At 38.0% G+C, this 27,169-nt stretch overlaps 1 protein-coding gene across 1 annotated transcript in view; it reads left to right on the top strand.

Annotated features, from left to right (window-relative positions):
* CUBN (cubilin) overlaps positions 1-27,169 on the top strand; it is a 258,176-nt gene that overhangs the window by 128,086 nt on the left and 102,921 nt on the right. Inside the window, exons 32-36 of the mRNA XM_058532490.1 lie at positions 12,423-12,582; positions 14,375-14,488; positions 16,250-16,360; positions 17,682-17,810; positions 18,791-18,923. Of these exons, the coding sequence (XP_058388473.1) occupies positions 12,423-12,582; positions 14,375-14,488; positions 16,250-16,360; positions 17,682-17,810; positions 18,791-18,923 (647 nt within the window). The remainder of the gene's footprint in view (positions 1-12,422; positions 12,583-14,374; positions 14,489-16,249; positions 16,361-17,681; positions 17,811-18,790; positions 18,924-27,169) is intronic.

Genomic DNA, 27,169 nt, shown 5'->3' with positions numbered 1-27,169 from the left:
AGCCCACAGCTAACCTCCTGCCATCACACTTGGCTTCATGGAACTAAAGGCAAATTTCAGCAAGTAGAAGAGACGAATGAAAATTTAAAAATGGAACAGTAATACACAGCCTCCATCCCCTTTCATATAACCCACAGCAGAAGTCTGTATCCCAAAGGCATCAATCTGTCTGATGCACAAATTACTAGTAGATGCATGGCTGAATAAATGAATAAATGAATTTTTGTAGTCTCTACTCCTGTGATGATTGGTGCTTCGGTGGAAAATTGCAGACGACACATTTGCGAATGTGTTGTGCTGAGTTCACTGCTTGGCACGGTTATTGATATACAATCTCACTATTTCGAGCTGCATGAGACTTAGATAATATCGCAGAAACACATTTTCTAGAATTGCATGCTGCTATAATGTAAGAAGAGAGAAACTGCATTTTTTTATTTCTATTGAGATGGCAATGGCGTCATGGTGAGCTAATCAGAGAGCTCAACTTACACTCTGGTTTCCACTAATTTGGTAATATGTTTGCACTTTCTGCTGAGTCCCTGTTGAGTGGCTAGTGTAATTAACCTCAGGCTCTCCTGAATGACACTTTGTGAGGATTTCTTGCTAAGGCAGCAGTGGGACCCACTGGCTGGGCATGACTCTTGTATGGTCAGCACGAAAATGGCTCCATTATATTTCCTTTCACGAAGGCTGAGTATTAAAGTGACCTCCGACTGACACTTTAATTGCTTAATTCGAGTCTCTCTTCTGAGCCTAAAATCCATGTAGCTCTGTGAGCTCCTATTGATCTCTGAGAAATACCGGTTGTAGCTCAGTGTGAGAGCTGGAAGAGAAGTCAGTTCAGCGGTACCCCCAGCCCCTGGAGACTCCTGGCCTCTGATTTCAGCATCCTCTTTGCTCAGCACGCTGGAATGTCCGCCTTGTGAGAATCAGTAAGAAACAGATAAAAGCAGGCAGACCGCAGTCCAGATCCAGCCTCTCATTTGGAGAAAATATACACCAGGACTAACAGAGCCCAGTACAAAAAAAAAAAGGGCACACGATGAGTGACTGTTTTCTTTCTGAAGCTTTTTGTGTTGATCTAGGAGAAAGAAAGCAAAGTGTCTGATTTGAACTGAAGAAAACCAGATCCCCCCACTCCCACCCCAAAGCTGCAGTGTCTGTTCTTCACATTGACTATCAGACACAGGATGGAACAGGGCAAATCCCGAAGGCCGTATCCATATCTTGTTTTATTTTTTTAAGAGACTGCCCATGATATGTTTCCTTTTAAAACATTGGTCATTGCCAAAACAGTGCAGATAGACACAGGAATAATAGAACTCAGTGCTTCAAAGAGACAATGGAAACAAGTCTTCTTTAAATATTTATTGTTTTACAGATAAATCCATGATGGAAATCAATCTCTTTCTCCCTTCCTCTCTCCCTCTCTCCTTCACTCCTCACCACAGAAAGTTTAGTTTCCATTTGATACTCAAGGATGATCTCCTTAAAGTGTTTAATTTGTGACTTGCTTTTGATAACCTACTATTTTGCATTCTAGTGCCAAATTAGTCACCAAAAGTTGTGCCAATACTTTACATCCCCAAAGCAAAGAATAATTTGAAGCCCCCATTCTCTCTCCGTGGACCCAGGCTTTTTGTTTTGTTTACATTTCAGCTCAGAATCTCCTTAAATGCTTGTTTATTTGTGAAAATAAAATAAGCTTCTTGGACTTTTTTTCTCATCAACATTTCCAGTAATCCTGGAGGCACTGCTTGCAACAATTGCAAATTATCAGAGCTTCTAGTCTCCCGTAAAATTTGAAGACTGAGTGTGACAGTGTAGAACAAAGAAATAGAAGTGACAATGTCCTAACTTGAGATGTGTGCCTAGGAATTTAACTTGGTATTTGATTTCAGAGGAGCAGAGCTGGAAAAGATCACTCACTGAGGAAACCGATGCTTCCTCCCTCCCCACCCCCAAGAAAAGCTGCTAACATGAGTAATATTTTCATTTCCTTCCTCACTTACATTTATGACTTTAACAGCTTGGATAATTTCCTGAGGGATTCCCCTCTTTATCACTTAATATTTCCTCTATCTTGGAGCAGTTTGCATCCGAAATGGGAATTGCATTAGCGGCTATACTACCATATGTAACGCGTGAAAATACTTCTCATGCTCAAGATTGACTTTGCACCTCGATGTAAAGGATCTCTTCTGTACCCTAAATCTTTTATCCCGCACCACATTTTTTTACCCTGATAAGTTTTAAGGCAATCCCAAGCAGCAATCCCTTCTCCCAACTCCCTTGGGAGAAGGAGTTAAAAATGAAGTAAATGGTAAAGACCAGGTTGAGAGCCAAATTAGGCCAGGGGCAAGGTGAGGAAAGAGACCACGCCAGACCAGATGGTTGGGTTGTGGTTAGACCGAAAAAGGACTAGGAGTGGATTTATATCTGAATCCAAGAATAGAACCAAGTTCAGGAATCAGGGATATAAATTTTAGGCTTATTTATTGGTCTTGGACACTGTGCCCTTTGTTACACAGTCTGCGAGATTAGCCACGCTGGGAATCCCATGCATGTTCCATGGGATGGAATGCATGACAGGTGCCAACCACTCTGAAATCCACAGGGGCCCAAAATAAGACTTTCTAAAATGCCCCTAAGGTCTGGATATGTGAGCGGAAACTTCCACTCTATTTCCAGAGCTCCCATGGTTGTCTTTCTAAGAGACCATGGATATCTCAGTTGGCTTCATAGAATCATGGTCTCTTGATATTATATTCTCAGTGAATAAAACTTATTTTATCTTTCTGCTTGGGTTAATGATAATTGATCAGATGTTAGACAGATGGAATTTGCATGTTGGCTCTTCACTACTCAGTGTGTGACTGTGGGCAAGTTACTTATATTTTCAGATCCTCAATTTTGCCAACTGCAAAATGGAATTGTAAGAAGGATTCACTTTTAAAAATGTAGTATTTAAAGCATTTATCACAGTGTCTGGTATAGATAAGTGTTAGCTGCTACTCCTCATTTTTCTATTACTACCACTACTGCTTCTATTACTACTAATACTATGTCAAAGGTCTTGTTATCTTTTTAAAAATTGTGAATCTTAGGTACACAGAACTGGATCCATAATCCTCAGTTCATTGCTAACTGGCATCATTAGTTCATGAACAGATTCATTTTATTTTATCTTAAAATATTTCTTAAAATCTTAAAATATATATTATAAATTTTTCACACATTCTTCAATATATCATCTCAGTGAATTTTATCACTTCATAAATGTGGTATTTGGTACCTTTCAGAAGATTCACAAATGAGTTAAGAAGGAAAAAAGGAATAGTGCAGAAAATGAGAATAAAAGCATATTCATATACATCCATCATTTGTTTGCACGGGAAGCTCAACTCTGAAGGCTTAGGTGCCACACTGCCATAACTCTGGAGATTGTAAAACATGCTGTGTGTTTTGCTTTTGAATGAGAATAGTTTCTTCTTACTCCAGTTTGTAATAATTTTAACCCACGCATTTAGTTGGTTTATTTTCTCCCTGAGCAAATGAAACTTAGTAAAACAAGAAGATAGAGGATGCAGTAGAAATATTTTCCCACCTCCTACTCTCTGTCTGAGCGAATATATTCCAGTTTCTAGAAATGAAAGTACACACATTACTGAGGAAGCTAATGTTCATTTTCCCCCTCAGTCATGGGCTCTGGGCTGTGAGTGATGACTATTTCAGTAAGATGACCAGAAGTCACTCAGTCAGCCAGAGTTTTGATCACAGGGGAGGGGCTGCCTCTGAAGTGCTGTGCCTCTGAATCGGGCTCTTGTTCTTTACTTCATAAGCAAAGCGTCAGGGATTGCTTGTCTTTATTTAGTGCAATTTTAAAAAGTATTGGGATCCTTAGATTTCCTTTTGGAGTAGATTTTGCATTTTAGAAAGAGCACCTTGCACAGTGGCAGTTGTTTGGAGACTGAATTGAAGGGGGCATAAATTTAGGCAGGGAAAATTTCAGGCTGCTGTGGTGACCCAGGCAAGATGTGAGGAGGTCCCACACCAAGACCAAGACCAAGACCAAGACCAAGACCAAGACCAAGACCAAGACCAAGAAGAAGCCCTGCAGGAAGAGGTCTCAGAGATACATCAGAGAGAGAATTGACAGAACATAAAGATCCGTTGGATTAGGGGGATAACGGAGAGATCTAAAAAAGGATTGGCAATTGGGTACATGCTTCTGGCATTTACTGAGGCAAGAAATGACTTCAGTTTGAGACATTGACTTTCAAGGTTTATGGGACCATCCAAGCGACGATGTCTGGAATGCTGTTGGATATATGAGCCTGGAGCTTGGAGAGAGGTCTGGGGTACAGTTGTAGATATTGGCCAACTATCAAACGTCTTGGAGACCTTAAAACAGAAGCCATATCCATTTAACTTGACACATTCCTGTCAGGGAGCAAAAGGCTAGATTAAGTGGCATTAATAGCCATCTGGCTTAGACACTGCGGTACTGTTATATGAATAGTCCATTTTCAGGTCTCTGTATGTGATCATTTACATGTCTGACTGGCTAAGAACTTAAACATTTAAAGTATAGATGTTATTTAATAGTTTTACATGCTCCTCATATTAAATTTCTAAAATACAGAAAAGAAGAAATAAGAAATTAATGCCATCCACAATATTGTAATATAGAGAAAACTATTAAAATTTTGGCCTATTTCCTACACAAAGTTTACAAACACACACACACACTTATACACACATAAACATAGTTAACACCACACATCATTTTGTATCCTGCCCTCTTCATTTAGGGTCACTCATGGTAGACAGGTTTCAGTGGAGCTTCCAGGCTAAGACAGACTAGGAAGAAGTACTCGACCACACACTTCCAAAAAAATTAGCCATGAAAACCCTGTGAATGGCAGCAGAGCATTGTCTGATATAGTGCTGGAAGGTGGGAGGATGGCGCAAAAGGACCGCTCAGGGTTCTGTTCTGCTGTACACAGGGTTGCTAGGAGTCGGAATCCCCTGGACGGCATTAACAACAAAAATGTTGTGATACGTTCAGATCTAATGCATTCTTTTTGCCACCACACAATATTCCTTTCATGACTATACCATGAATCATATACCCATTCTACTGTTAATGCCCATTTACGTTACTTCCAATAATTTTCTATTGTAACCCTAATAGCAATGAACATTCTGGAACATATTTCTGAATGCAGTTGTGCAAGAGTTTCCCTAGGGTAGATGCCTAGAAGTGAAAGTGCTAGCTTTTACATTTACTATATGTTTCCAAATTCCACTAAAAAATGTATGTATGAGAATTCCTATAATGAAATAGGAGAAACTTACCTTCATATTCATAATATATAATTTAGACAAAACATTCAATATATTGTCTTATTTGATCTTTACAATGATGAGGCAGGGAGGAGGAATTATCTACCCCCATTTTTAAGATGATGAAACTGATAATCAGAAGCTTCTGAAGTGCCTTGGCAAGAACAAATAAATACCCCAGATGGATCCAGGACTCAAGTTTAGGTGTCCTGACTCTAAGAACAGAGTGCTTCCAGCTGTTCTGACCATAAGATCCCTGTGCTTTCCAGGTGTTCCAGATCTAAGATCAGAGTGTTCTCCCCTGGGCCTTAGCTGGTCAGATGAAAAACATCAGATGGACCCACCCCTGCACGTAGGCTGTCAGCAAAGGCTGAACAACTGAAAGGAGATGAACTATGAGGTTTGAGCTGAACGTGGATGTTGGCATCCATTTAGGCTTCACTTTTTGGGTATTTATGAAGCTGCGTTGTGGAGCGGGTCAGGTGTTGTAGGGAAGGTGTTTGGGGAGGAACACAGATTTTTTTAAAAAATCACTGCCCTTCCTGAACTGGGCTGGATACTTAGTCACCCCCAACTCAGCCTGGTACATTAGTGAATCTTATAAATTCTTGAACAATTTGTGATGGTCTTACTTTCCAAAGAACTAAGGAAGAAATAAGGAAAGAAAACAATGGAATTCCCCATTGGGTATTCCCAGTTCCCTTTGGGAATTCCCTAAAGGGTACTGGCATTCACTGAGTGCTTACCGCATGCCAGGCACCACATATGACCTCAGTGACTCCTCACTCCAACCCTAGGAGAGCCAACTATTAAGAGGAAAGTGAAGATGTCACATTGTCTCCATTTCCCCCCTTTGCACACACAGCTCAGCCCATTCAGTTAGTGCCTGTCCCCATCCTTACACCCAAACAACCCCTTGGACCTCCAGTGACCTCCAAGTCACTAAGTTGCATGAATAATTGTTGGTGTCTTCAGTAGAGTTTGACACAGTTGATCACTCCAGGTGAGGAAAAGGAGACTCAGAGGTCCTAGACTCTAGATGGGTCCTAGAACCATTATCCCCCATAATATTTTCAGGAATTCTTGTGAGGAGGGAGTGGAGGTGGTCACCCTGGTGTCCATTTCTTGCCACTATTAAAATTTCAAATCCTCTCTCTCTTGCTTCTTAGGGCTGTTCCCTTTCTCTCTTCCCCTTGGTAAGAGAAAGTTGGAATTTAGACCTCTTTTCTTTATTTCTCCAAAATGCCACACACTTGAGACTCTTTTGTGTAGTAGAATTTGATTAAATATTCCAGGCACTGGCAGGAGATTACTGCAAAGAGCAGCATAGCAGTTGAGTTAAAATGTGATATTAGACCTCCTCGTCCTTAAAAATCCATTGTTCGTTCCTTCCCGGGTATCAGTTATCTATTGCCGCATAACAAATTATCCCAGAACTTAAAGGCTTAAAACAACAGCAGTGATAGCTTCTGTGGGTCAGGAATCCAGGTGCAGCTTACCTACGTCTTTCCTAGCTCACTCACATGGTTGTTGGCAGGATTCAGTTCCTTGCAGACTATTGGCTAGAGGCCACCCTCAGCTCCTTGCCATGCAGGCTCTCAACAGAGTATCTCACAACACAGGATATTGCTTCATCAGAGCAAGAAATATAGAGGGCAGGAGAGAGTGCCAACAAGAGAGAGAGTGCTGGCAAGATGGAAGAGTCCATCTTTCCTAACCTAATCATGGAAGTGATGTCCCATCTCTTTGGCCATATTCTGTTTATTAGAAGCAAGTCATTAGGTCCATCCCACACTCTAGGGGAAGAGATTACACAAGGGCATGAATCACTGGGAGCAGATCAGAAATGCTGCCACTCCCCATTCTCACAGTCCCAGTTGAGTAATTTTCCTGGGTTGTGTCTGCTTCTCAGGCTCCCACCTCATCTGCATCGCCGGACAAACCCCTAACCTTTGACCTCTTTTTGTTTTTGCCTCCATAGCTGTCTAGTTCCCTCCCTCCAAAGTTTTATTCCTTTTTTAGACAGCAGTTTAGCTATCTCTCTATTTCACCTTAATCGTAGAGGCTAATATCTATTAAGTACTTACCATGTGCCAGGAATTATCCTAAGTACTTTATATCTTGTAACTCATTTAATTCTGAGGAACAATATGCGCTATGTACTCATGTCAATCCCATTTTACAGATTAGGAAGGTGAAAGAGAGGAGAGAAATTTGTCCACTGTAATGTAAAATAACATTTATCCTATTGCAGTCATTCTCCGGGAGTCTATGAAGGTGCTTTGCTAAAGACTGTTTTTCTCTCTAAAAGGAATTCTGCCACCACCTTTTAAATAATGCATACTGTTGAATAATACATATTTCTATCATCAGCAAGTGTATGGGAAGGTACAAGTTCCCTTGGCCTGGCTCCTTTACTCAAATTATCGGTCCTTAGGACTCTGACCATAGGCCTCTATAAATATCACAGAAAGGGATGCTAGTCTCTCACCTCAATGTGTAACCAAGAGAAAGGGGCTCATTCTGCTCGCTGTAATCCAGTGTCAATTGCAAATGTGTCAGTGGTTGAGAAAGGAAAGTTTATACGATTAGCTAGCATAATCAGAAGATGGTGGACTAGGGTCCTAAAGAACCATCTTAAAATCATACAGAATCTTGAGCCAGTCATATAGGGGAAATGGGCAGGGAAGGAGGGGGTTTAGGGATGTTGATCATCCAGTGTGATGAACTTCAAGACACCACATTATCTCTTTCTTCTGACTTCTGTGATGGGTACCAACACAGAGTTTTTCTTTCTGGAGGTCATCATGTTTCTCGAGAACTGAGAGAACAAAGTTTTTGTCTTTTCACAGCTGGAGATATGTGTAAGCAAGAGTCATAGAACTGACAGGTTATGTATTTTGCAAAAGAGAGGTGCTTAATCATCTAGGCTACGTGTAGGCTGGAGTGCATTCTCAGAGACTAGTGAGTCAGGATCACAGTTACGATATTTCTTTGTTTCCCTAAGATGGCTTCCTTCATGCTAACTTAAGATCTAGCTGTTACAAATGGTTTTCCTCCCTATGTCACTTTATGCTGGAGTTGACACATGTTAACTTTGAAAAAGGGTTGACATTTACCCAAATCTCCTTGAGATATTAAAACAGCAAGTATTAAAATTCATAAATGTTTGACTCAGTTCTAATTTCTGGCTAGAGCTTAGGGTAAGGAGGGTTCTTAATAATATGTCATGTGTTCTGACTACTCTGGGCCTTGGAGACAGGTCTGATGTCCTCTGCCCACCTTCTGTCTTCCGTGTTCTCTCACAGAGCTGGCGAAAGGCTGGGACAGCCGGTGAGAAGGCACCTGGGAGCTGTGTGCATGGTGTGCCCTGTGCCCTCTGATGAGACCCTCCCCGTACCCTTTGGGCCCAGAATGTAGAAAGCCTGCCCAGAAAGCAGCCCCAATTGACCTCTTTCCCACTGTGAATAGCTTCTTGTACCCACTATCGTGCCCGCTATGCATTTATACATTCCAACCCATGAGGGAGAGGACAGCTTTTTGTTAACTCTGGGTTTTCCTTAACCTTAGTCTTCTGTTTTTAGAGGCCATGTACTCTCGTATATGTTATTCATTTACTCATCTGTACATCAAACATTTATTTTTTGTTATGTTCCAAGTTCTATTCTTTTTAAAAATCGCCTATTTTTATATGATAAACATAAGTTTAGGTATTTTGAAAGTGTGTTGGAATCTTGAAATTTGACAAAACTCTGGATACTTTGTAAAGAGACTGACTAACTTTCTTGTAGAAGTTAGATTACCAATAAACCAGATCTGCCTCTGTTTCTAGAGCCCCCATACTTGAAACTCCCAGGAATGGTGGCCACGTTTTCTTTTGTGGATTCAACTTCAAAATTTTATCTTACTAGTGTCATCTAGAAATGAGTTAGTTGAGGTGTACAGTTTTTTTGTCTTTATATATTTCTCTGACTTTTACCACTTAAGCAACAGATCGAATAATCAATTCCCAGGCCTAGAATACTCTTAGCAGTAGACTTAAATAAGAACTATAAAAGTTGTGTAAATCTGTTACATGTGTAGCCAATGGTAATATAATTTGCTAGTTCTGCCTTGGGAACTAAATGGAAGTAAGGGAAGATGCATATTGATAATTTTCATGACTTTGGAATTTTAAATAAATGGGAACAAGGTTTCTCATATTTTCTTCCTTGCAGTTTTTTCTTATAATTTTATAAATTAAAACTTAAATTGATATTTTACAAGTGTTAAGAACACTCTCAAATAAAAGAATTGCTATTCTAAACTATTGAAAAAAACAACTGTCTCAGTGATAACCTGAGGTCTTGCGCTTTCATAAAATGACAATTAGGTTCATGTAATGTACTTTAATAACTATCACAAGCATTTTAAAGAGAAGTAACATGATATAACATAGAATTTGGAGAGAGAAGAATTAAGTTCCTGAGCCTGCTACTCACCAGCTATATGATCTTGGAAGAGTCACCAGCTTATACTGGATGAGATGATACTTTAATAGCTAGCACACTTGTTAAGTCTCACTTTCTTCATTAAAAAAAAAAAAAATCACATGGTGTTGAGGATTAAGTGCTGTTAAGATGTTTGTGATGTTGCTTGTAAAATTACAACATGCTAATCAAATTTAGGGTGCCATTGGGATATAATTTTGATTCAAGGAAGTTTGGAAACCTTCTACTTTGGATCCATTCCTTGTGAAGCAATGCCCCAGCCATATGAATTTCAGCCACGGTCCTGGAATTCCAGGGTCTCTGGAGGAGAGGGATGGCTGGGAAATGTAGACTCCCTAGAAGATGTGCCCTTTCAAAGGACCCCCAGGGAAATGGCTCATTTATGTGACTTTCCAAACTTTCTAACCTTAACTTCCTACCTTACTTGTTTTGCCTTAAGAGAATTCCAACCATTAAGACAGAAAAACACAACTTAGAAAGGGAAGGAACCATATCTACTTACTCACTAGACCTCTGAATTTGGGGAGAAATGAAGAAGACTGGAAGAGTCTTGCCTTTGTGAGTTCATCGACTAGTAAAAATCCTCTGAATGTGTGTGTTGTTGTTGTTGTTACTGTTGTTGTTTTGGTGGGGGAGTCTATAAACCTCATGGAACTCCAGCATTTAAGAAATGCTGTTCTAAACAAACGAACAAATCACTTTGAGAGAAGCAAGTAGTCATGACCAAGACTCGCTTGGTATATTCCCCAGACCCTAACTCCAGGCATTCTAGAAGGTATTCTTTAAAGCAAAATAATATTAATATAACATAACTGAAATCTTAGGATGTTATAGCTATAACCTTAGGAAAGTACGAACCAAGTACAGAGATAAAAACGGCTTGGATTAAACCAGTGGTGGCAATATTTGAGAGTAGGTTAAAATATAAATGTCATAAGAGGTTTTGTAATGATGGTTTGTACATTGTTTTGGCTACTTTTTAAGGTTTCAAAGTGTTCAAAAAAAGCAGTCATAGTAGATTGGAAACTATATTTTGAATTGGTTAAGAAAATGTAATTTAGTTTTTAATCAATCTTTAAATGTTGAATAAAAATCAGTTTTAAAGTTTTATTTACTGGATATGTAGGTTTAAAATTTGAACATTAAATGAAATAAAGAAAAAGAAAAGAAGTAATGCTCCAGAACCACACTTATTTAAAATTCATTATTGTAAAAGCTTTAGCCCTCTCATTGGGAGTTAAAAATCCTATTCATGTTTGATTCATGTGCTTTTATCAATTAAACTGAGAATACCTTCCCAATCATACTTCTGTGCTTAAAAGAACACTGATTATTATCATCACTAGATATTTAAAGTCGTTTGTGTGTACCTCCTTTGTATTAAATCCCTGAACTTTTTATTTTTCCCAAGACTTTCTTATGAAGCATAAATGACAATTTATTTTTAAATGAAGCAGCCATATTTTAACTTCATATTTGAATCCCACTCTGGTGGTTGGCAATTGATTCATCTATCCTGCTTAATTGATATCTTGCATTAGACAAAATGAGAGTTTCAAGTGTGGACCCTAGAATCTAGCTCTCTGGTTCAACACGACCTGCTCCCTTTTAGCAATTGTGTGACTTGGCCACATAACTTAGGTTCTCTGTATAGCAGTTGTCTTTTTCTTAACAATGGAGGGAATTTTAGAGGAGAAAATGGGATAGTATATGTGAAGGGCTAAATCCAGTTCCTGGCATATAGTAAGCAAACACTTTAATGAGTGGTTGCTATTGTTGTCATCCAAAGAAAAGGAGCTCATTCCTCCCAGTTTATACATAAGAGCATTAAAAAAATTCACACCAGACACACTGAGTTCCAAGAAAATGAGCAAGCTTCAATTTCACAAACCAACACGGTGATGTGGGGTACATATAACATAAACTCTATTTCATTGGCACTAATGGAGGGTCAGCTAAATCCTAGCATAGCACTGGGGGGACACAGAGCCCAATATGTTTTTTAAGTTAATGAGATAATTTTCTAAATTAAGCTCACATCGCTGTATCATTTGAAAGAATTCTGCCATTTCTTATTTTTCTTGACCATGACCCTATGAAGAGCAAGATGCTCTAGCAAATGTTGGGTTTCTGAAAATGAATGGTTACTCGTCATTATTTCTAATCCATTTGCTCTTTTTTAATTTTTTGTTTATTGCAGTAACATTGGTTTATAACATTGTAAAAAATCATTTGCTCTTGTTTTCATTCTTGCATCAAACATTTCAGCACATGTTGTGGGTATGGCCCATGATGTGACTGCACTGGGGTCAGGGGAAGAAGGAAGGCTGTGAAAAAGATGGCGTTTATAAAACTATCCAGAGAAACTCCTACTGAAATCCATGTAAGTTCCCTAGAAATGACCAGACTCAGGCCCGCCCATGAAACTGTGTGATGAGACCATGAAACAAAGCTCTAGATCCAGCAAACGTGTTGTTTTCCACTAGCTCGCCGATGTGCAGATAGCCCATGGAACATGGGCCTTTTAGATGTGAATCATAAGTTCTGAACCATTATTCTCCCTGTTGTCTTTCTTTGTAGGCATATGATGGTTTAAGCTACACAACTGCCCGCCTTGCCAGTGTGTGTGGAAGACAGCAACTCACTAACCCCATCACCTCCACAGGAAACAGCCTCATTGTGCGATTTCAGTCTGGCTCTTCCAGACAGAGCAGGGGCTTCCGAGCTCGCTTCAGGCAAAGCAAGTACCTGTGGGTCTCCCCAAGGCACAGGCCATCTGTTCTTAAGTGCCCCTCTTGGTGCTACAATAAAATGAGACCAGTCCTCAGAAATTGGTCCCAGCATTCTACTTAACATGCAACAACTTAAATAGAAAAAAGGAACTATGATTTGCAACTGTTCCAACTGTTGATCCTTTAAATTTACCACTGTTGAACTGTTAGATGATGCTAACTTCCTTTGGATCTGTGTATCTCTCCAACAAGTTTTCAGAATAATACTTAAAAATACCTTTATTACTAGAGACACTATAAAAAAGTGTTTATCCAAATTCATTCATTCTATTTTATCCATCTCCTATTCATTCATAGGTAAATTATCTAGCATTTATCCAAGGTTTTACACTAGGAGGAGATATACAGCTATCAATTACAAGACTTGCTTGTACTGTGGAGTAAGATTTTAACCCTCGAGGTAGTGGATTTCCTCATTTCTGAATCCTGCCATTGTCCACCTGAAGAATCAGTGCTGTTTCCCATTGTTTCTATTCTGAAATCACCATGTCTCTGTTCTTCCTCCTAGCTCTTCCCCCCAATGCCTTTCATCTGGCACTCTTAGAGATTAACCCTTCATCCCACGGTCAGAGATGGAACCCAGAGCTGAAGGGGTTGTAGGTTGTCTTCAATATGCCTCTGATTTTTATTCAGATGCTTGTCATCCTTCCAAATAAGTTGAGTCTACTTAGTCATTTAGTCTGTTTTGGGGATTTGATTGTATTCTATTGTAAAGAGCCTTGGCTAGGGATAGTTTCTAGATCCAGGTCTCCCCAAGACACACTGTAGACTTTGGAGCAAGATGGTCTGCATAAATCAATCACTCTCCATGCTTTCAAAGAAAGAGCAGTTTCTTAATATTCTTTTTTCATGTAATTATTCACTTATGTTTTGCTTCATGGTAATAAAAGGTCCCCAGTAGGTCTTATCTGGACTATTGTTAACAGCCTCCTGAATCTCTCCCACCTTTTCCCCATCTTCCTCCAAAGTCAACTCACAAAAGCCCTGCTCTGATCATGCTGTTGAGTGTTCCAATGTCTGTCCTGGCTCTGCACTGCCTAAAGAATGGAGCCTGAGCTTCTCTGGATGTTACCCAAGGGCCCTGGAACCTGCCCTGATCTCTTTCCAGCATCACCTCTGACGCCCTTCAAGTGCCTGATGCTTCAGCCAAGTCTGTGTAGATGCAGCCCTTACCCCCTCTGTATCCTTGCTCAGGCTGCCTTCTCCCTGGGCTCCTCTTCCTCACCCCCAGTTCCTCCTTCAGCCACTGTCCCCTTTGTGAGATGTGTCTTATACTCTCCAACTGCCAACAGATTATCCCTCTTAGGAGCTCCCGTAGAGCTGTTCACTTCTCTGGTAATACACAGCCATCCTTATGAAGTCTTGTTCAATTGACTATTTGTTTTCCTAAAAAAAGTCATTGTCCATAAAGAGATTATCTTATACCTATAATTTATGAGTGGGCAATGTAAGTGAATCAATGCCAGAGTTTTGTTTGAACGATTCAGGCAATTCACAGCCATTTAATCTGCTGTTCTATGCCACTCCCCGCTTCCTGTCATTGAAGAATATTGTTATAAACGTACAGTGTGTTCCACTTTCTCGTGGTTTACGTGCAGCTTCCTTGGCAGAGTACTTCCTTGGCACGCCTTTCAGAAATAAGGAAAAATCAGTTATGTTTTCATTCATCAAATAATTGTTGTGTACAGTCAGTGGAAATCAAAAGTATATGACATCTGTGTGTGTTTGTGTGTTCCTCAGCCTGTGGAGGCTACATCCTCACCGACTCATTTGATACTATATCCTCTCCATTGTTCCCTGCCAAGTACCCAAACAATCAGAACTGCAGCTGGATAATTCAAGCTCAGCCTCCATGTAAGTAACAAAAACAAAAAAGAAAAGGAAGCCAGGATGGATGGTCTCTGTGGGAAAGTCCATCTATGACTAATGTTCTTATCTCCTTGGTGGTAACAATTGATGGCCTTCCTTTTCTTTTTTTTTTGGAAGTCCCAATGCCTGATGTGCACGAGAACAGGCATTTCCTAATCTGATAGGAAGTAATTTTTACTGTTTGTTCTTAATTTAAAATTTTTTTTAAGTTTCAAGGCCTAGCAGAAAAAAAAAACCTATAACCTTGCTGTATGGACAGGCAGCAAGGTTATTTTGGGGGTAAGCAAAAATAATTGATAAATAAATAGTTTTTGACACGTGTGCCTTGAGTGTCATAGATGTTCAAGACAGTTACTAAATGAATAAATGAATAATAAGAACTATAGACTGGAAAATTAATAACCCACAGTTTGGGAATGCAGTGCCATGAGCGTATTGATCTTCAATCAAAGTGGAAGCTAAATTATAGAACCTGGTCTCTCCTGCAATGCATGTTTTAAAAAAATCCCAGTATAAGCCTGGAAGAAACACTTAATAAGTGCTTACCTTATTTTCTTTGTAGAATCCTAGAATCTTATTTTCTGACCTGGTAGCAATCTGGTGGTAAGGATTACTGTCTACATTTTACAGACAGAGAAAATGAGGAGACCCCTAAGGACTCAAGCAAAATGATTACAAAGAGAGTGGCCCTGGGGCCCTTATGAATCCCATTTCAGATGAGCCCTGCCCTTCCTTGAGGTTTTCAGGAAAAATTTATGATTTCAGACATAATGTGGGAAAGGCATTAAGTTCTCAACTCCACTCTATAATTAACGACCTGTGGGATAATAGGCAAGTCACTTAAACTAATGAGGCCCCATTAGCTAATCTAAAAAATGAAGAGTTTGGCTTAAATCTTCTCTAACACTTTTCCTAAGGATGTTAAGAGTTAACAGAAAGATATCTTTCTGGACATGCATATGGTTTGGGGGTTGGTGATGTAATCCTTATTCAGAGAAAGTTGCCAGCCAGCCAGAAACTGAACCTTAGATAAAGAAGCCTCCTGCCTTGAGTCCAGCAGTTTTGCACCTCAAGACAATTTCTAGCGACTTGTAAAGTGTTTAGATGAAAGATCTCACTGGTCCAAGGACAACAATAGGAAAAGATCTTATGCTGAAGATTAGGGACGCTGGCGGAAGAACAAAGGGAAGACGTACCCAGGCATTTGCTGATCTGCAAGTAACTCAAAGCTTTCTTTATAAATGACTCTGAAGCTCCAGAGCCCTGGTTCTAGCTTTAAAGTAAAACCTTAAAGTGCTAGCCTATGTGTGCCAGGGAGAACAGAGTCTTATTTATGAGTACAGGTAAAGAATCAGAATTTAAGGAAACTATTCTATTGAGAAAAATGCTTCTGAGAGGAACACAGCAATGACTGATATTAAAGCGTGTGAAGACAATATGTTCCAAGAAGACAGTCCCCGTAGTTCATGGAATGCCCTACCCAAGGGTCCTCTTATTTACCACGACCATCATTGTGGATTCTACAGGCATTTTCAAAAACATTCATTCTGTTGCTCTTCAAAGGAAACCTTTTAGCAGAGCCGTTGGTATTTTCCCTCTAGCCCCAGTCAACCCCTGTGCAAATCTTCAGAATTTCTTGCTTCCGTGCTGGGGAACCCACAGGTAAAATGATCAGAGGTACAGTTTCTCTCCGTGTATGTTTTGTTTGCCAGCACTTTATTAAATAGCCTTCTCTTTTTCTTACAGTCAATCATATTACCCTCTCCTTCAGTCACTTTGGCCTTGAAAGCAGCACGTTGTGTACAAAAGACTTTTTAGAAATTTTGGATGGCGGTTACGATGACGCGCCCCTCCGAGGTACTGCGGCGCTCACTCATTTATGTCTGTGGCCTTGGCTGTGTTTTATCTATATGCTTACGCATGTCTGTGCTGCCATTCCAGGTTAGAATGTTTCCCATAAATATGAAGTACAGCATAAGCCAAGTAAAGATGATTATAGGGTAAGAAAGCAGGACTTAATATGAGGTTCAAGAAACTCAGCTTGTTCATATTCAAGGACATGAATAGTTTATATATTTAGAAAAAAATATTTAAAAGTTGCAACTACTTTAGATAGTAGTGAAATGTAGTCCATTCCACCATTAGGTAGCATTGTGTGAGAAATTTCTCGCTAATGTCTGACCAGAGTTCTTATACTCAAATTGAGCATGTTTCTTCTGGTTTTGTCCTCAGTGGAAGCAAAAAAAAATAATGATAATAAATAAATAATCTGCATTTCTGTTTGTAAGACATCCTAGTAAAATTAAAGATTGCTGCTATCTAGTTTCTGAAATGTCCTTAAGCAAAATAATCGCAGATTATTTAAACTTTCTCCATGAGTTTACTCATGTTTGAGCTTTGTCGTCCTGCTTCTCAGCCTGCACAGAAGACAAGCTCCATCAGAGAAGGGGCTTCGTTTTGCTCATTGCTTTATTCCCAGTGCCCAGAACAGTGCCTGAGACAGTAGTGAGCCATTGATGAAAACGCCTGCTCCGTGCACACTTCTGATCGTATTGCTTGTGATTTTGTCTATAAGCATTTGACCAAGGATGAGGGTACATTATTTAACACATACTTATAAAGCTCTTATCTTGTGCTAAGTACTATTCTCAGAACTTTATAAATAATACTCAATTAATCCTCAGACCCTTATGATATAGGTTTCATTATTATCAATATTTCCTTTTCTCAAGGGGGGAAACTGAGGCACAAAGAACTTGATTCAGGTCATGTAGCTAAATGGCAGGGCCAGGAGTTGAATCCAGGTATTCTGGCTCCAACATCCACACTTTCCTCGGCCATAATATATTGCTTTTAGGTATTAGCACATTTGTCTGTGCAGGTCCCTACTGTGCTGGAGATTTTAGCATGAAGGACATTTGGAGCCAGGTCATCTATGTTCTTCTTATCTCCCCCTAATGTTCTTTATCATATTTAGAAATCATCTCTCCCATGCTTGTATTTACAGTTTATTTTTAATTCTCAGGCATTGTCTTAAACACGGACTCTGATTTAAATGGTTCTCCTAGTAGTGATTTCTTCTGTTTGCTTTGGTCTCTTGTGATTCTAGTAAAGATACGTTTACTAGAAATCATGGCCTATGCCGTTCATTCTCTTCGCTGTTATCTTCATTATTTAGGCCGCTATTGTGGTACCTCCGTGCCCCATCCCATCACTTCCTTCAGCAGTGCCCTGACGCTGAGGTTCGTCTCTGATTCTAGAGTGAATTTTGACGGTTTCCGTGCTATATACACTGCATCATCATCAGGTAAGAAACATTAGCAAATGGCGCTACTAGGTTAACAGAAGTGTGGTAGAAATCTTTGGTTGTTATTTGGGACTCTTTTACCTACAGAGTTGGGAACTAGTTTCCTGAGATCACCTCTGTAACTAACCTTACCTTCTTCCAAAGTAGGTTAACATACTTGTGAATTCTAACAGTAGTGAACTCTGTGCCACACATTCTTTATGCATTCGTCCGTTGTTTCCATGTCTTGGCTACTGTGACTAACACTGCTAAAAGTGGACTCTAGAAGCGGAGAGAATTGGTTGGAATGATCTTAGATGACTTGCTTATCAGCTTCTTGTTTCTCCTTCATGACATGTTTGTTAAGGCAGCCCCTGGCTGACAATGCACGATGGCATCTCTTATGGGTGGACAGTCTCCCTGGCCTTGCACTTGGGCTCAGGCAGGGTCTGGATGTTGTCACTGATGCAGGATGGATGGTGGCATGTGGGCAGGAGGGGAGAGAGGAGCCACCCAGTACTGGGTCTCAGCCAGGAGGATGCTGTTTGTCAACTGCCAGCTTCCTTGTTATTAGCAGTTCAAAGCCATAGAACACCGAGAAGATTTGTGTGTGTGTTTCAGTGTTCTCCTGAGAGGGAAAAGCTGAGATACTGCCTTCTGTTCTAGGCCGGGGTTAAAAACATCATCCTGGTCAGAAATACAGAGTGGTCATAGTATTAAAACAAGTCTTTTATTACATGAAGTTATAGTTACAGGAGAAAAGGCTTTTAGAAAAGAAACTACAGAGATTTTTTCTGATCCATCATAGCTGTGGCTTTTGGTTTTCTATTTTCAGAATCTTTTCCTTTTTATACACGACAGGGAGTTTTTAATGGGAAATGGGAATAGGTTCTCCTTTGATGGTGCTGACAGTTCCCTTCTAGTGTTCTTTCTCCTTTATCTTATGGTGTCTTGTATTCGATCTTTGCCCTGGCACTCATTCTGTTTCTCTTTTCTTCCAGCTTGTGGTGGAACCTTCTACATGGCTGAAGGCACCGTCAACAGCCCTGGCTACCCGGAGGTTTATCCCTCTAATGTGGAATGTGTCTGGAACATTGTCAGTTCCCCTGGCAACCGGCTCCAACTGTCTTTTATGTAAATCCTTTTTTTATGGTGTATTGTTTCAGTGCGAATGAATCTACAGGAAGGAAGCACTGTTACTAATAGGATGGACAACTAACAGCATATGTGTCCAAGCAACTGTTAGAAAATATGGTGGGAACTTTAGGAAGTCTGTTTCCAAATTTCCTCTGTTTTAGTCATAGTTTGGGTTATAAATAGCATTAAAATTCTCTCAAGAATAGTTCTAGAGTCCAGCCTAATATTACCAGAAGTAGATGCCTGAGCTCTTGGTGCATCAATCTGTGGAATGTTCGTTTGCAGAGAATAGTAATTTTATCTTTTTTTGAATTAGGACCATTTAGATTCGTCCAGAGAATCACTAACATTCTTTCTTCTGGCAGAAATCTCTGCCTCAATTAAGTCTTCTTTACCCATATACCTTTTCCCCATCTCAATCCAGCTTTCCTTTTATTTGTACCAGAAGAATGATTTTGTAAGGTTTTTGGAACTTAGTGGTTAATTTGTAAAATCACTCTCATGTTCCTCATTGAACTGTAAGACTTTTTGAATAGGGACTATGGATATGGAATTAACAGTAGGACCCCTCCACATTCTCAGTGGTCTTAGATTAAATTCAACAAGAATGCATTTTCTAGAAGTAGATAGTGAAAAGCACATGGTAAGTAAAATGGGACTTTTTAATCAATCAATAGAGAGGTCCCTATGACATGCCACACTGGAAATGGATGCTTAACCAATAATGAGTGATAAGACTTTGGTATTTAAATTGCCATTTTAAATTAAGTCCTTTATTATATTGTATTACATATTATTGGGCTATGGTAGGGATCGCCAATTCAGTTTTTGAAGAGAACACAATGAGTAACTTACTGTTGAGAGAAGAGCATTGTTTTGTGGATTCTGGCCTGTTTATTCAAAAAAGTCTTGCTTGTCCTCCCGGACATGCCGTTCTGTGCATCAAGAATGTGTTGAAAAAGGAAGAGAACAGTCCTACTTGTGGACCACTTTCAAACATCTCAAGTCGCTTTCTTTCAGTCCATCAATCAGACAGTGCCTCTTCAGGGTACAAGTCACATTGTGTTAAAACAAAGGCACCCTCTGAGAGCCTGAAGGGCAATATAAGTTTAAACTGCCACATGGAAAAGAGATTTTGTTTGCTTTTGTCTTTACTAAAAGCTTGAAGTTCTGTATGGAAAGAAATCTCTCTGTATAATTTGTACCTGATATATACATATTCCATTACTCACCAAATATTTATTAAGCCCCTGCTGTGGGCTGGGCCCATAGCCAGCACATGTTAACGCCCATGCTAGATGCTATATATATTGTGATGAATAAAACATGATCATTGTCCTTATAATAAAGTCCAAAGTCCTTCACATGGCTTGCTAGGCCTCAGAATTGCCAAATAAAAGGGCTTCTTTTCAGTCTTTTCCTTCTTGGTCTCCGCCACATTCACATCGTTGACCAATCTGACGTTCAGTGGTTGCCAGGAACTGGGCCAAGTACTAGGAATATTTAAGACAGACAGGATCCCATTTCTTGATAAGTTACTGATAAATTAATGCCAAGAAGCTATTTATTTAAAACCTAAAGAGATTCATTTCATCTATAGGGATAATCATATATATATAGGGCCATTGTTGGGATGAAAGATGTCAAATTTAAAATGGATAGTGCAAGGCTGATGCATACCAGATTTCAATGAATGTTCTCTCACTCTGCCATTTCTAAAGTACCTCGTGTGGCAGTTCAGAGTTAAATCCAAATGGACAACACTGGGCTCTCCTTTTAGAAGACAGGAGATAAACACAAAAAGCAAGTTTCATCCATTTTACTGTTTTTTTTTTTTTTAACATTTTACTGTTTAATGGACGCTAAATCCTAGTTATTGTATAGACAAATCTTGATGACTCAGCTTTTTCCTTTCTTATGCATAAGAAGTTAATTTTGATCATTCTGTGTTACTTGCTTGAGTTTTATTTTTAAAATAAATTTTGTAGTATGCAAGATGTTCCTCTTTATGTAAGTGGTAATGAGAAGGACTTTCTGGCAAGGCTTGTGGGTTATTTCTGCCCTGGTCTAAATTATATGCAGATGGATACTTGGAAACCTTCCCCTGGCGTGTATGAGAAGCATATGGAATACGTCAAGTTCTCAAACATGGGGTTTGGATTGTGGACACTGCGGTGAAATTGAGTAGGGAGAAAAACTGGAGAAATTATGGTTGAATCTGCAACAAAAAGGAGGGGGGAGAAATAAAAGCTAAAGAGGAGTTTTTTGTAAAAGAACTATTTAAAGGAATTAACAGAAAGTATATTTTATGCTTACAGTGTGCTTTTAGAAAGTGATTAATCTAGGTTCAAGAATCAAAATGAGCTAATGAGAAACAGTGATTGTACTATTTTTGTTCCACACCATATTTTCACCAGCGGATCTTAGCGAAAGTGTTTGGAGAGAAGGTAGATTTACTTATAAAATGTAGCGGCCTAAAACAGACTTCCAAGAACAATAAAGCTTTTTAAAAAGTTTAATTTGATTCTTATAGGTATCGTCTTACCATCATTTCTAATGAATTGTCTTTTCTGACATTTCACATTGGATTATACCTGTCTGATGCTAAAACAGAAAAGGCTTGCACTTCGTAATCTTCTGGACCATTGGACCAAACTTTAAAGTACATATTGATCGCCTGGGATCTTGCTAAAATTCACATTGTGGTTTAGTTGGCTGGTGGGGCTGGATTCTTCATTTCAAACAAGGTCTTGAGTGATATTGACACTGCTGGATGGTGCACTGCGCTTTGAGTAGAAAGATTTTAGAGGCAATTTTATGTAAATTACCTGGTGAAGAGAACGATCTCCCTTTCTTCCCTTCCTGCTTTCTGAGAAGCAGAAGAAAACAATTGCAGCGTATTTCATGTTGTTGGTAATATTATGGGTAATAAAACTGAGTTTAAATTTAAGCACCAAACTTAGCAGCCATCTTAAAAATGGATCCAGAACAATTCCTTGCTAACAATGATTGTAGATATAAATTTTGCATTATAAGGAATCAAATTGTCAGGGAAGACAATGGAGGTAAAGACAAATGTGTAGTTTGTTTAGCCTGATGTGGCTATTTCCTGATTTCTTCTGCCACTCAGTTATCATTCATAGCTTGCTGCTAAAACTATGTCTAGAATATAAATCCTGAGTCTATTATAGTAACCCACCTCGAGGCGGTTGTCAGAGCCACAGACTCACTCTTCGTCTGGCTAGAGACCTACCAATGCTAGTATCTGGCTTGAGAAGCTAGTGGTAGAGCATGGCTGACCAGCCAGTTTGCTCCAGTGCTCCGGTCAGCAGTGAATGCTCGGAGGTGTGCCTGATACATTGATCCTGTAGTGGGACTCCAGGCGGGCTCTGGCCTCACGGCTTGTTGTCTCTACCTTAAGCATCCTAGTCCCTTAGCTGAGATAGAGCCCCAGGTGAGCACTATACTTACCATCATGTGAAATCTTGCAACACATAATGTTGAGCATTGATGGAGGGATATACACATATATACACACATATATACAATGGAGAAGTACATTTTCTATTTTCAAGACTTTTTTTCCCTTTGCAACTGTTTCTTTTCTGTAGTCTTACTGGGTTATTTTTTCTTTTTCTCTTTATCTTGTCCTTCTTCTCAGCAAAAACTCCTTCCAATTACTTCTGAAAAAAGAATAGTTTGCACTCACTTCCTTTACATTCTTTAACCAGTAAATTGCTTTTTTCTTTAAAAATTAATTTTAAATAAATAAAGTGTTATAAGACAGAAAAAGTCCCCTGTCCACATCCCGTTACCTTCTTGACAGAGGTAACTCATATTTTGAATTTTATGTGTGTCACTTCCATGCATGTTTTTATACTTTTACTAGTAAAATACAGTCACGAGCCATATAACAACATTTTGGTCAACAGCGGACCACATCTGTGACAGTGCTCCCGTAAGATGAGTATCACAGAGCCTAGGTGTGTAGTAGGCTGTACCATCTAGGTTTGTGTAAGTGCACTCTGATGTTCACACAACAGCGAAATTGCCTAATGAAGCATTTCTCAGAACTTATCCCCATCGTGAAGTGACACATGACTGTATATACATACATATATGTATATTATAAATATATATACATATATATGTGTAGTATATATGTATCTCCATACACACTACATTGTATTGATTTCTGTTTTACATTTTACATAAATGGAATCATACTAATTGATTTTACTGGAATTACATTGAAGTTATAATTAATTTTGGGAGAATCTTTCTTGACTCTTCATATTCTTGACCTTGGAATATCTCTCCATTTATTTTGGTCTTCTTTTATGTCCTTCACTAAAATTTCATATTTTTCCCGTAGAGGTCTTGTAGATATTTTGTTATATTTATTCTTAGGCACCTTATTTTTTGTTGCTATTGAACATGGCATCCATTTAAAAATTATAGATGTAACCTGTTCACCTTACCTAAAATAGTCCCCTCTAAATTAATTTATTTTTCCTTCCTAGAACTTATGACTGCCTCACTATATATTTATTTATTTGTTTATTATCTCTCTCTTTTTCTAGAATGTAAGCTCCTCATAGGGAGGAACATTGTCTATTTTCTTCATTGTTCTATCCCTAATCCCCATGACAGGGTCTGGCAATAGAGTCGAGTCAAATATTTGTTGAATGAATGTTGAGTAAGTTATGTTTCTAAATTTTTGTTTGCTGGTATAAGGGAACTCTATTAATTTTTGTGTAATATCTTAGCTAACAACCATTCTATTCTCTAAAATGACAAAATTTTTGTCTTTCTTGTCTACCACTATATCTTCAGTGTCTAGAAGAAGACCTGACACATTAAAGTGCTCAGTAAATATTTATGAATAAATGAGCTCTCTTGAATATTGATTTATAGCTCTTCTTTTCCAATCCTTACATTTTTTCCTGTTTTCTTGTCTTATTGCACTGGAAAACCCTTCAGTATGATGTGGAATAAAGTGAGGAGAGCAGGCTTCCTTGTGTTGTTTCTGATTTAAAGGAAATGCTTTAAAATTTTTACCTCTAAGTAAGTAAGTATATTTGTTGTAGGTATTTGGTAGGCATTTCTCATCTGATTAAGAACATTTCCTTCTCTTCCTAATTTTCTAAGACTTTTTATGATGAGTGGGTGTTGAGTTTTATCAAATGCTTTTCTGCAATTGTCATTGATTCTCCCTTAATATATTTTGCCTCTGTTTTTCTCTTTTAATCTTTTTTTGTGTGTCTGTGTGTGGTGAATTTTCTAATAGACCTTCTAATCTTAAACCATTGTTAGTCTAACATATAGTTTACAAATTGATGGGTTCGTTTTGTTAATATTTTAAGTAGAATTTTTCATCTATATTGATTAACTGAGATTGACCTAAACTTTTTCTTTCTTTGACCGTCTTTGACTGATTTTGCTCTCAAAGTTATACTAACCTCATTCAATAAATTGAAGACTGTCCCTTCTTTTCTATTCTTTGTTACATTTTGCAGAAGCTTGGGGTTGGGGTATTGATTAATTGAAGTGTTGGACGAGTTCCCCTATAAAATCATCTGGGCTCAGACTTTTGTTTTGCTTTGTCTGTGGGCAATTTTTACTGCCAATTTTTATCGATTTATTGGTCTTTTTTAGATTTTCCATTTTTTCTTAAACTAGTTGTATTATTTTATTTTCATAGAAAACTGAGTTCAAATTTGTTGGCATAATGTTAATAGATTTCATTATAATTTAGAAAACTTGTAATGTATCTATAATTATGTTCTTTTCTTATTAGCTGTATTGCTTATTTAAGCTTCTTTTTTATTGTTGATCAGTCTTATTAGAGGTTTATAACTTATTAGTCCTGTCAAAGAAATAGCTTTTGATTTTTTTAACCTTTTCTAGTATTTTCTACATTTCTGTTTCATTAATTTCAGATATTGTCTTGTTATTTATTCTACTTTATTTTTTTTTCTGCTTTGTTTTTCTAACATCTGGGATTAAACACCTAGTTCATTTTTCTTAATATTTGTTCTTTTCTACTATAAAGACTTAAGGCATTTTTCTTAATATTTGTTCTTTTCTACTATAAAGACTTAAGGCTATAAATTTCTCTCTACTTATTGCTTTAACTACATCTCATAAGTTTTAATATAAACTGTTTTCACTTTCATTCAGTCGTAAATATATTCTAATTTCCATTATGATTTCTTGTTTAACACATGATTTTTATAGAGAGATGTCTTACGTTTCCAAATTGTGGGACCTTTTTGTTATCTCTTTGTTACTATGTTCTAATTTCATTTTGTGGTGGTCAGAGAACATGGTTTTTAATAGTTGTAATGCTTTCTGAGACTTGATTTGTGGTCAACTATATTGATACATTTTTATACATGTTAATAGGCACATGAAAAGAATAACTATAGAGAATTTGTGAATTCTAATTGTTGGATGTTATAGAAAGCTTGTTAACTGTTTTGTTGTTGTTGTTATTGTAATTCACCAGCTTGTGGAAATAACAAAAATCATCTAATTTACTCCTTAGTATGTTAGAAAAAGAATTTTATAGTGGACTGTCTGAAACTGTTCCTTTAAAAGTTACTAATTTATTTTTGGTAAACAAATCCTATCGCCCATTCTTAGTCCTGGATCTTTGCCTCATTTGACACTCTTCATCACTCTCTCCTTAGTTTTCTCTCTTGGCTTTTGTGATGCGACATTGACCTTGTTTTTATCCCACTTTTCAGATTACTCCTGTGTTTATTGTTTCTTCTTCTTTTTACTGTACTCAAAACACAGGTGTTCCCTAAGCTTCTGCTCTCATCTCTGTTCTCTCTCTTTAGCAGTTATTTCCCACTTTTTCATTTCTAAACCCCCAATCTAGCCATGCTTTCAGCTATTGTCATACACATACATGTGATTTCCAGGTACAGCCTCAAGGTCTCTTCTGAAGTCCAAATCTGCATATTGGCTCCAATAGATAGTTCTACTTGGGTGATACCCCATTATATTAGATTCAATATATCAAAAAACAAAATTACATTTTTCTCCTGCCTGCAGCCATTATGTTGTTATATTATATTGCCATTATATGTTACTGCAAGATAATTTTCTCAAGTAGATCTGTGATCATCTAATTTTACCACTCAAAATTCCTCAAGTTATTTTTAATGTGGTAAAATATATATAACATAAAAATTAGCATTTTATCCATTTTTATGTATACAATTCAGTGGCATTACGTGCATTCACAATTTTGTGCAACTATCACTATTATCCATTTCCAGTACTTTTCCATAATACTAAACAGAAACTCTGTACCCCTTAAACAATAACTCCCCATTCTCCCTGTCTCCAGCCCCTGGTAACCTCTATTCTACTTTCTGTCTCTTTCTGTTCCCTATTCCAGTTGTCTCATATAAGTAGACTCATATAATATGTGTCCTTTTGTGGCTAGGTTATTTCACTTAGCATAATGTTTTTAAGGTTCATCTGTGTTGTAGCATGTATCAAAACATCTTTCTTTTTTAAGGCTGAATAATATTCTACTGTATATGTGTGTGTGTATATAAAATGTGGTTATATATATAAACATATAGTTATATATTTTTGCTTTGTTTATCAAACAAATTAAATATCTCAAATTGTATATATAGCTTTGTTTGTCCATTCATCTGTTTATCCATTTTGTTTATCCATTCATCTATTGATGGACATTTGAGTTGTTTCTACCTTTTGGCTATTGTGAATAATGCTTCTATGAACATTGATATACATGTATTTGTTTGAGTCCCTGCTTTTAATTCCTTTGGGTATATACCTAGAAGTAGAATTACTGGATCATATGGTAATTCTATGTTTAACTTTTTGGGAAACCGCCAAACTGCTTTCCACAGTGGCTGCACCATTTTACATTCCTATCAGCAGTGCACAAGGGTTCCAATTTCTCCACATCCCCATCAACACTTGTTATTTTTCATTTTTTTATAATAGCCATCCTGGTGGATGTGAAGTGTTATCTTATTGTAGTTTTGATTTGTATTTCCCTAATAACTAATGATATTGAGCATCTTTTCATGTTCTTATTGGCCATTCATAATGTATCTTCTTTGGAGAAATGTCTGTTCAATTCCTTTGCCATTTTTTGTTGTTTGTTTTTATATTTTTGAGTTGTAAGAGTTATTTTATATTCAGGATACTAGCATAATCATGTGTCTTTATTTCTCTTGGGTAAATAT

The sequence above is a fragment of the Diceros bicornis genome, chromosome 36, assembly GCF_020826845.1.
Source record: "Diceros bicornis minor isolate mBicDic1 chromosome 36, mDicBic1.mat.cur, whole genome shotgun sequence".
Taxonomy (NCBI): domain Eukaryota; kingdom Metazoa; phylum Chordata; class Mammalia; order Perissodactyla; family Rhinocerotidae; genus Diceros; species Diceros bicornis.
The sequence above is the reverse complement of the archived record's forward strand: the minus strand, read 5'-3'. Positions and strand labels throughout refer to the sequence as shown.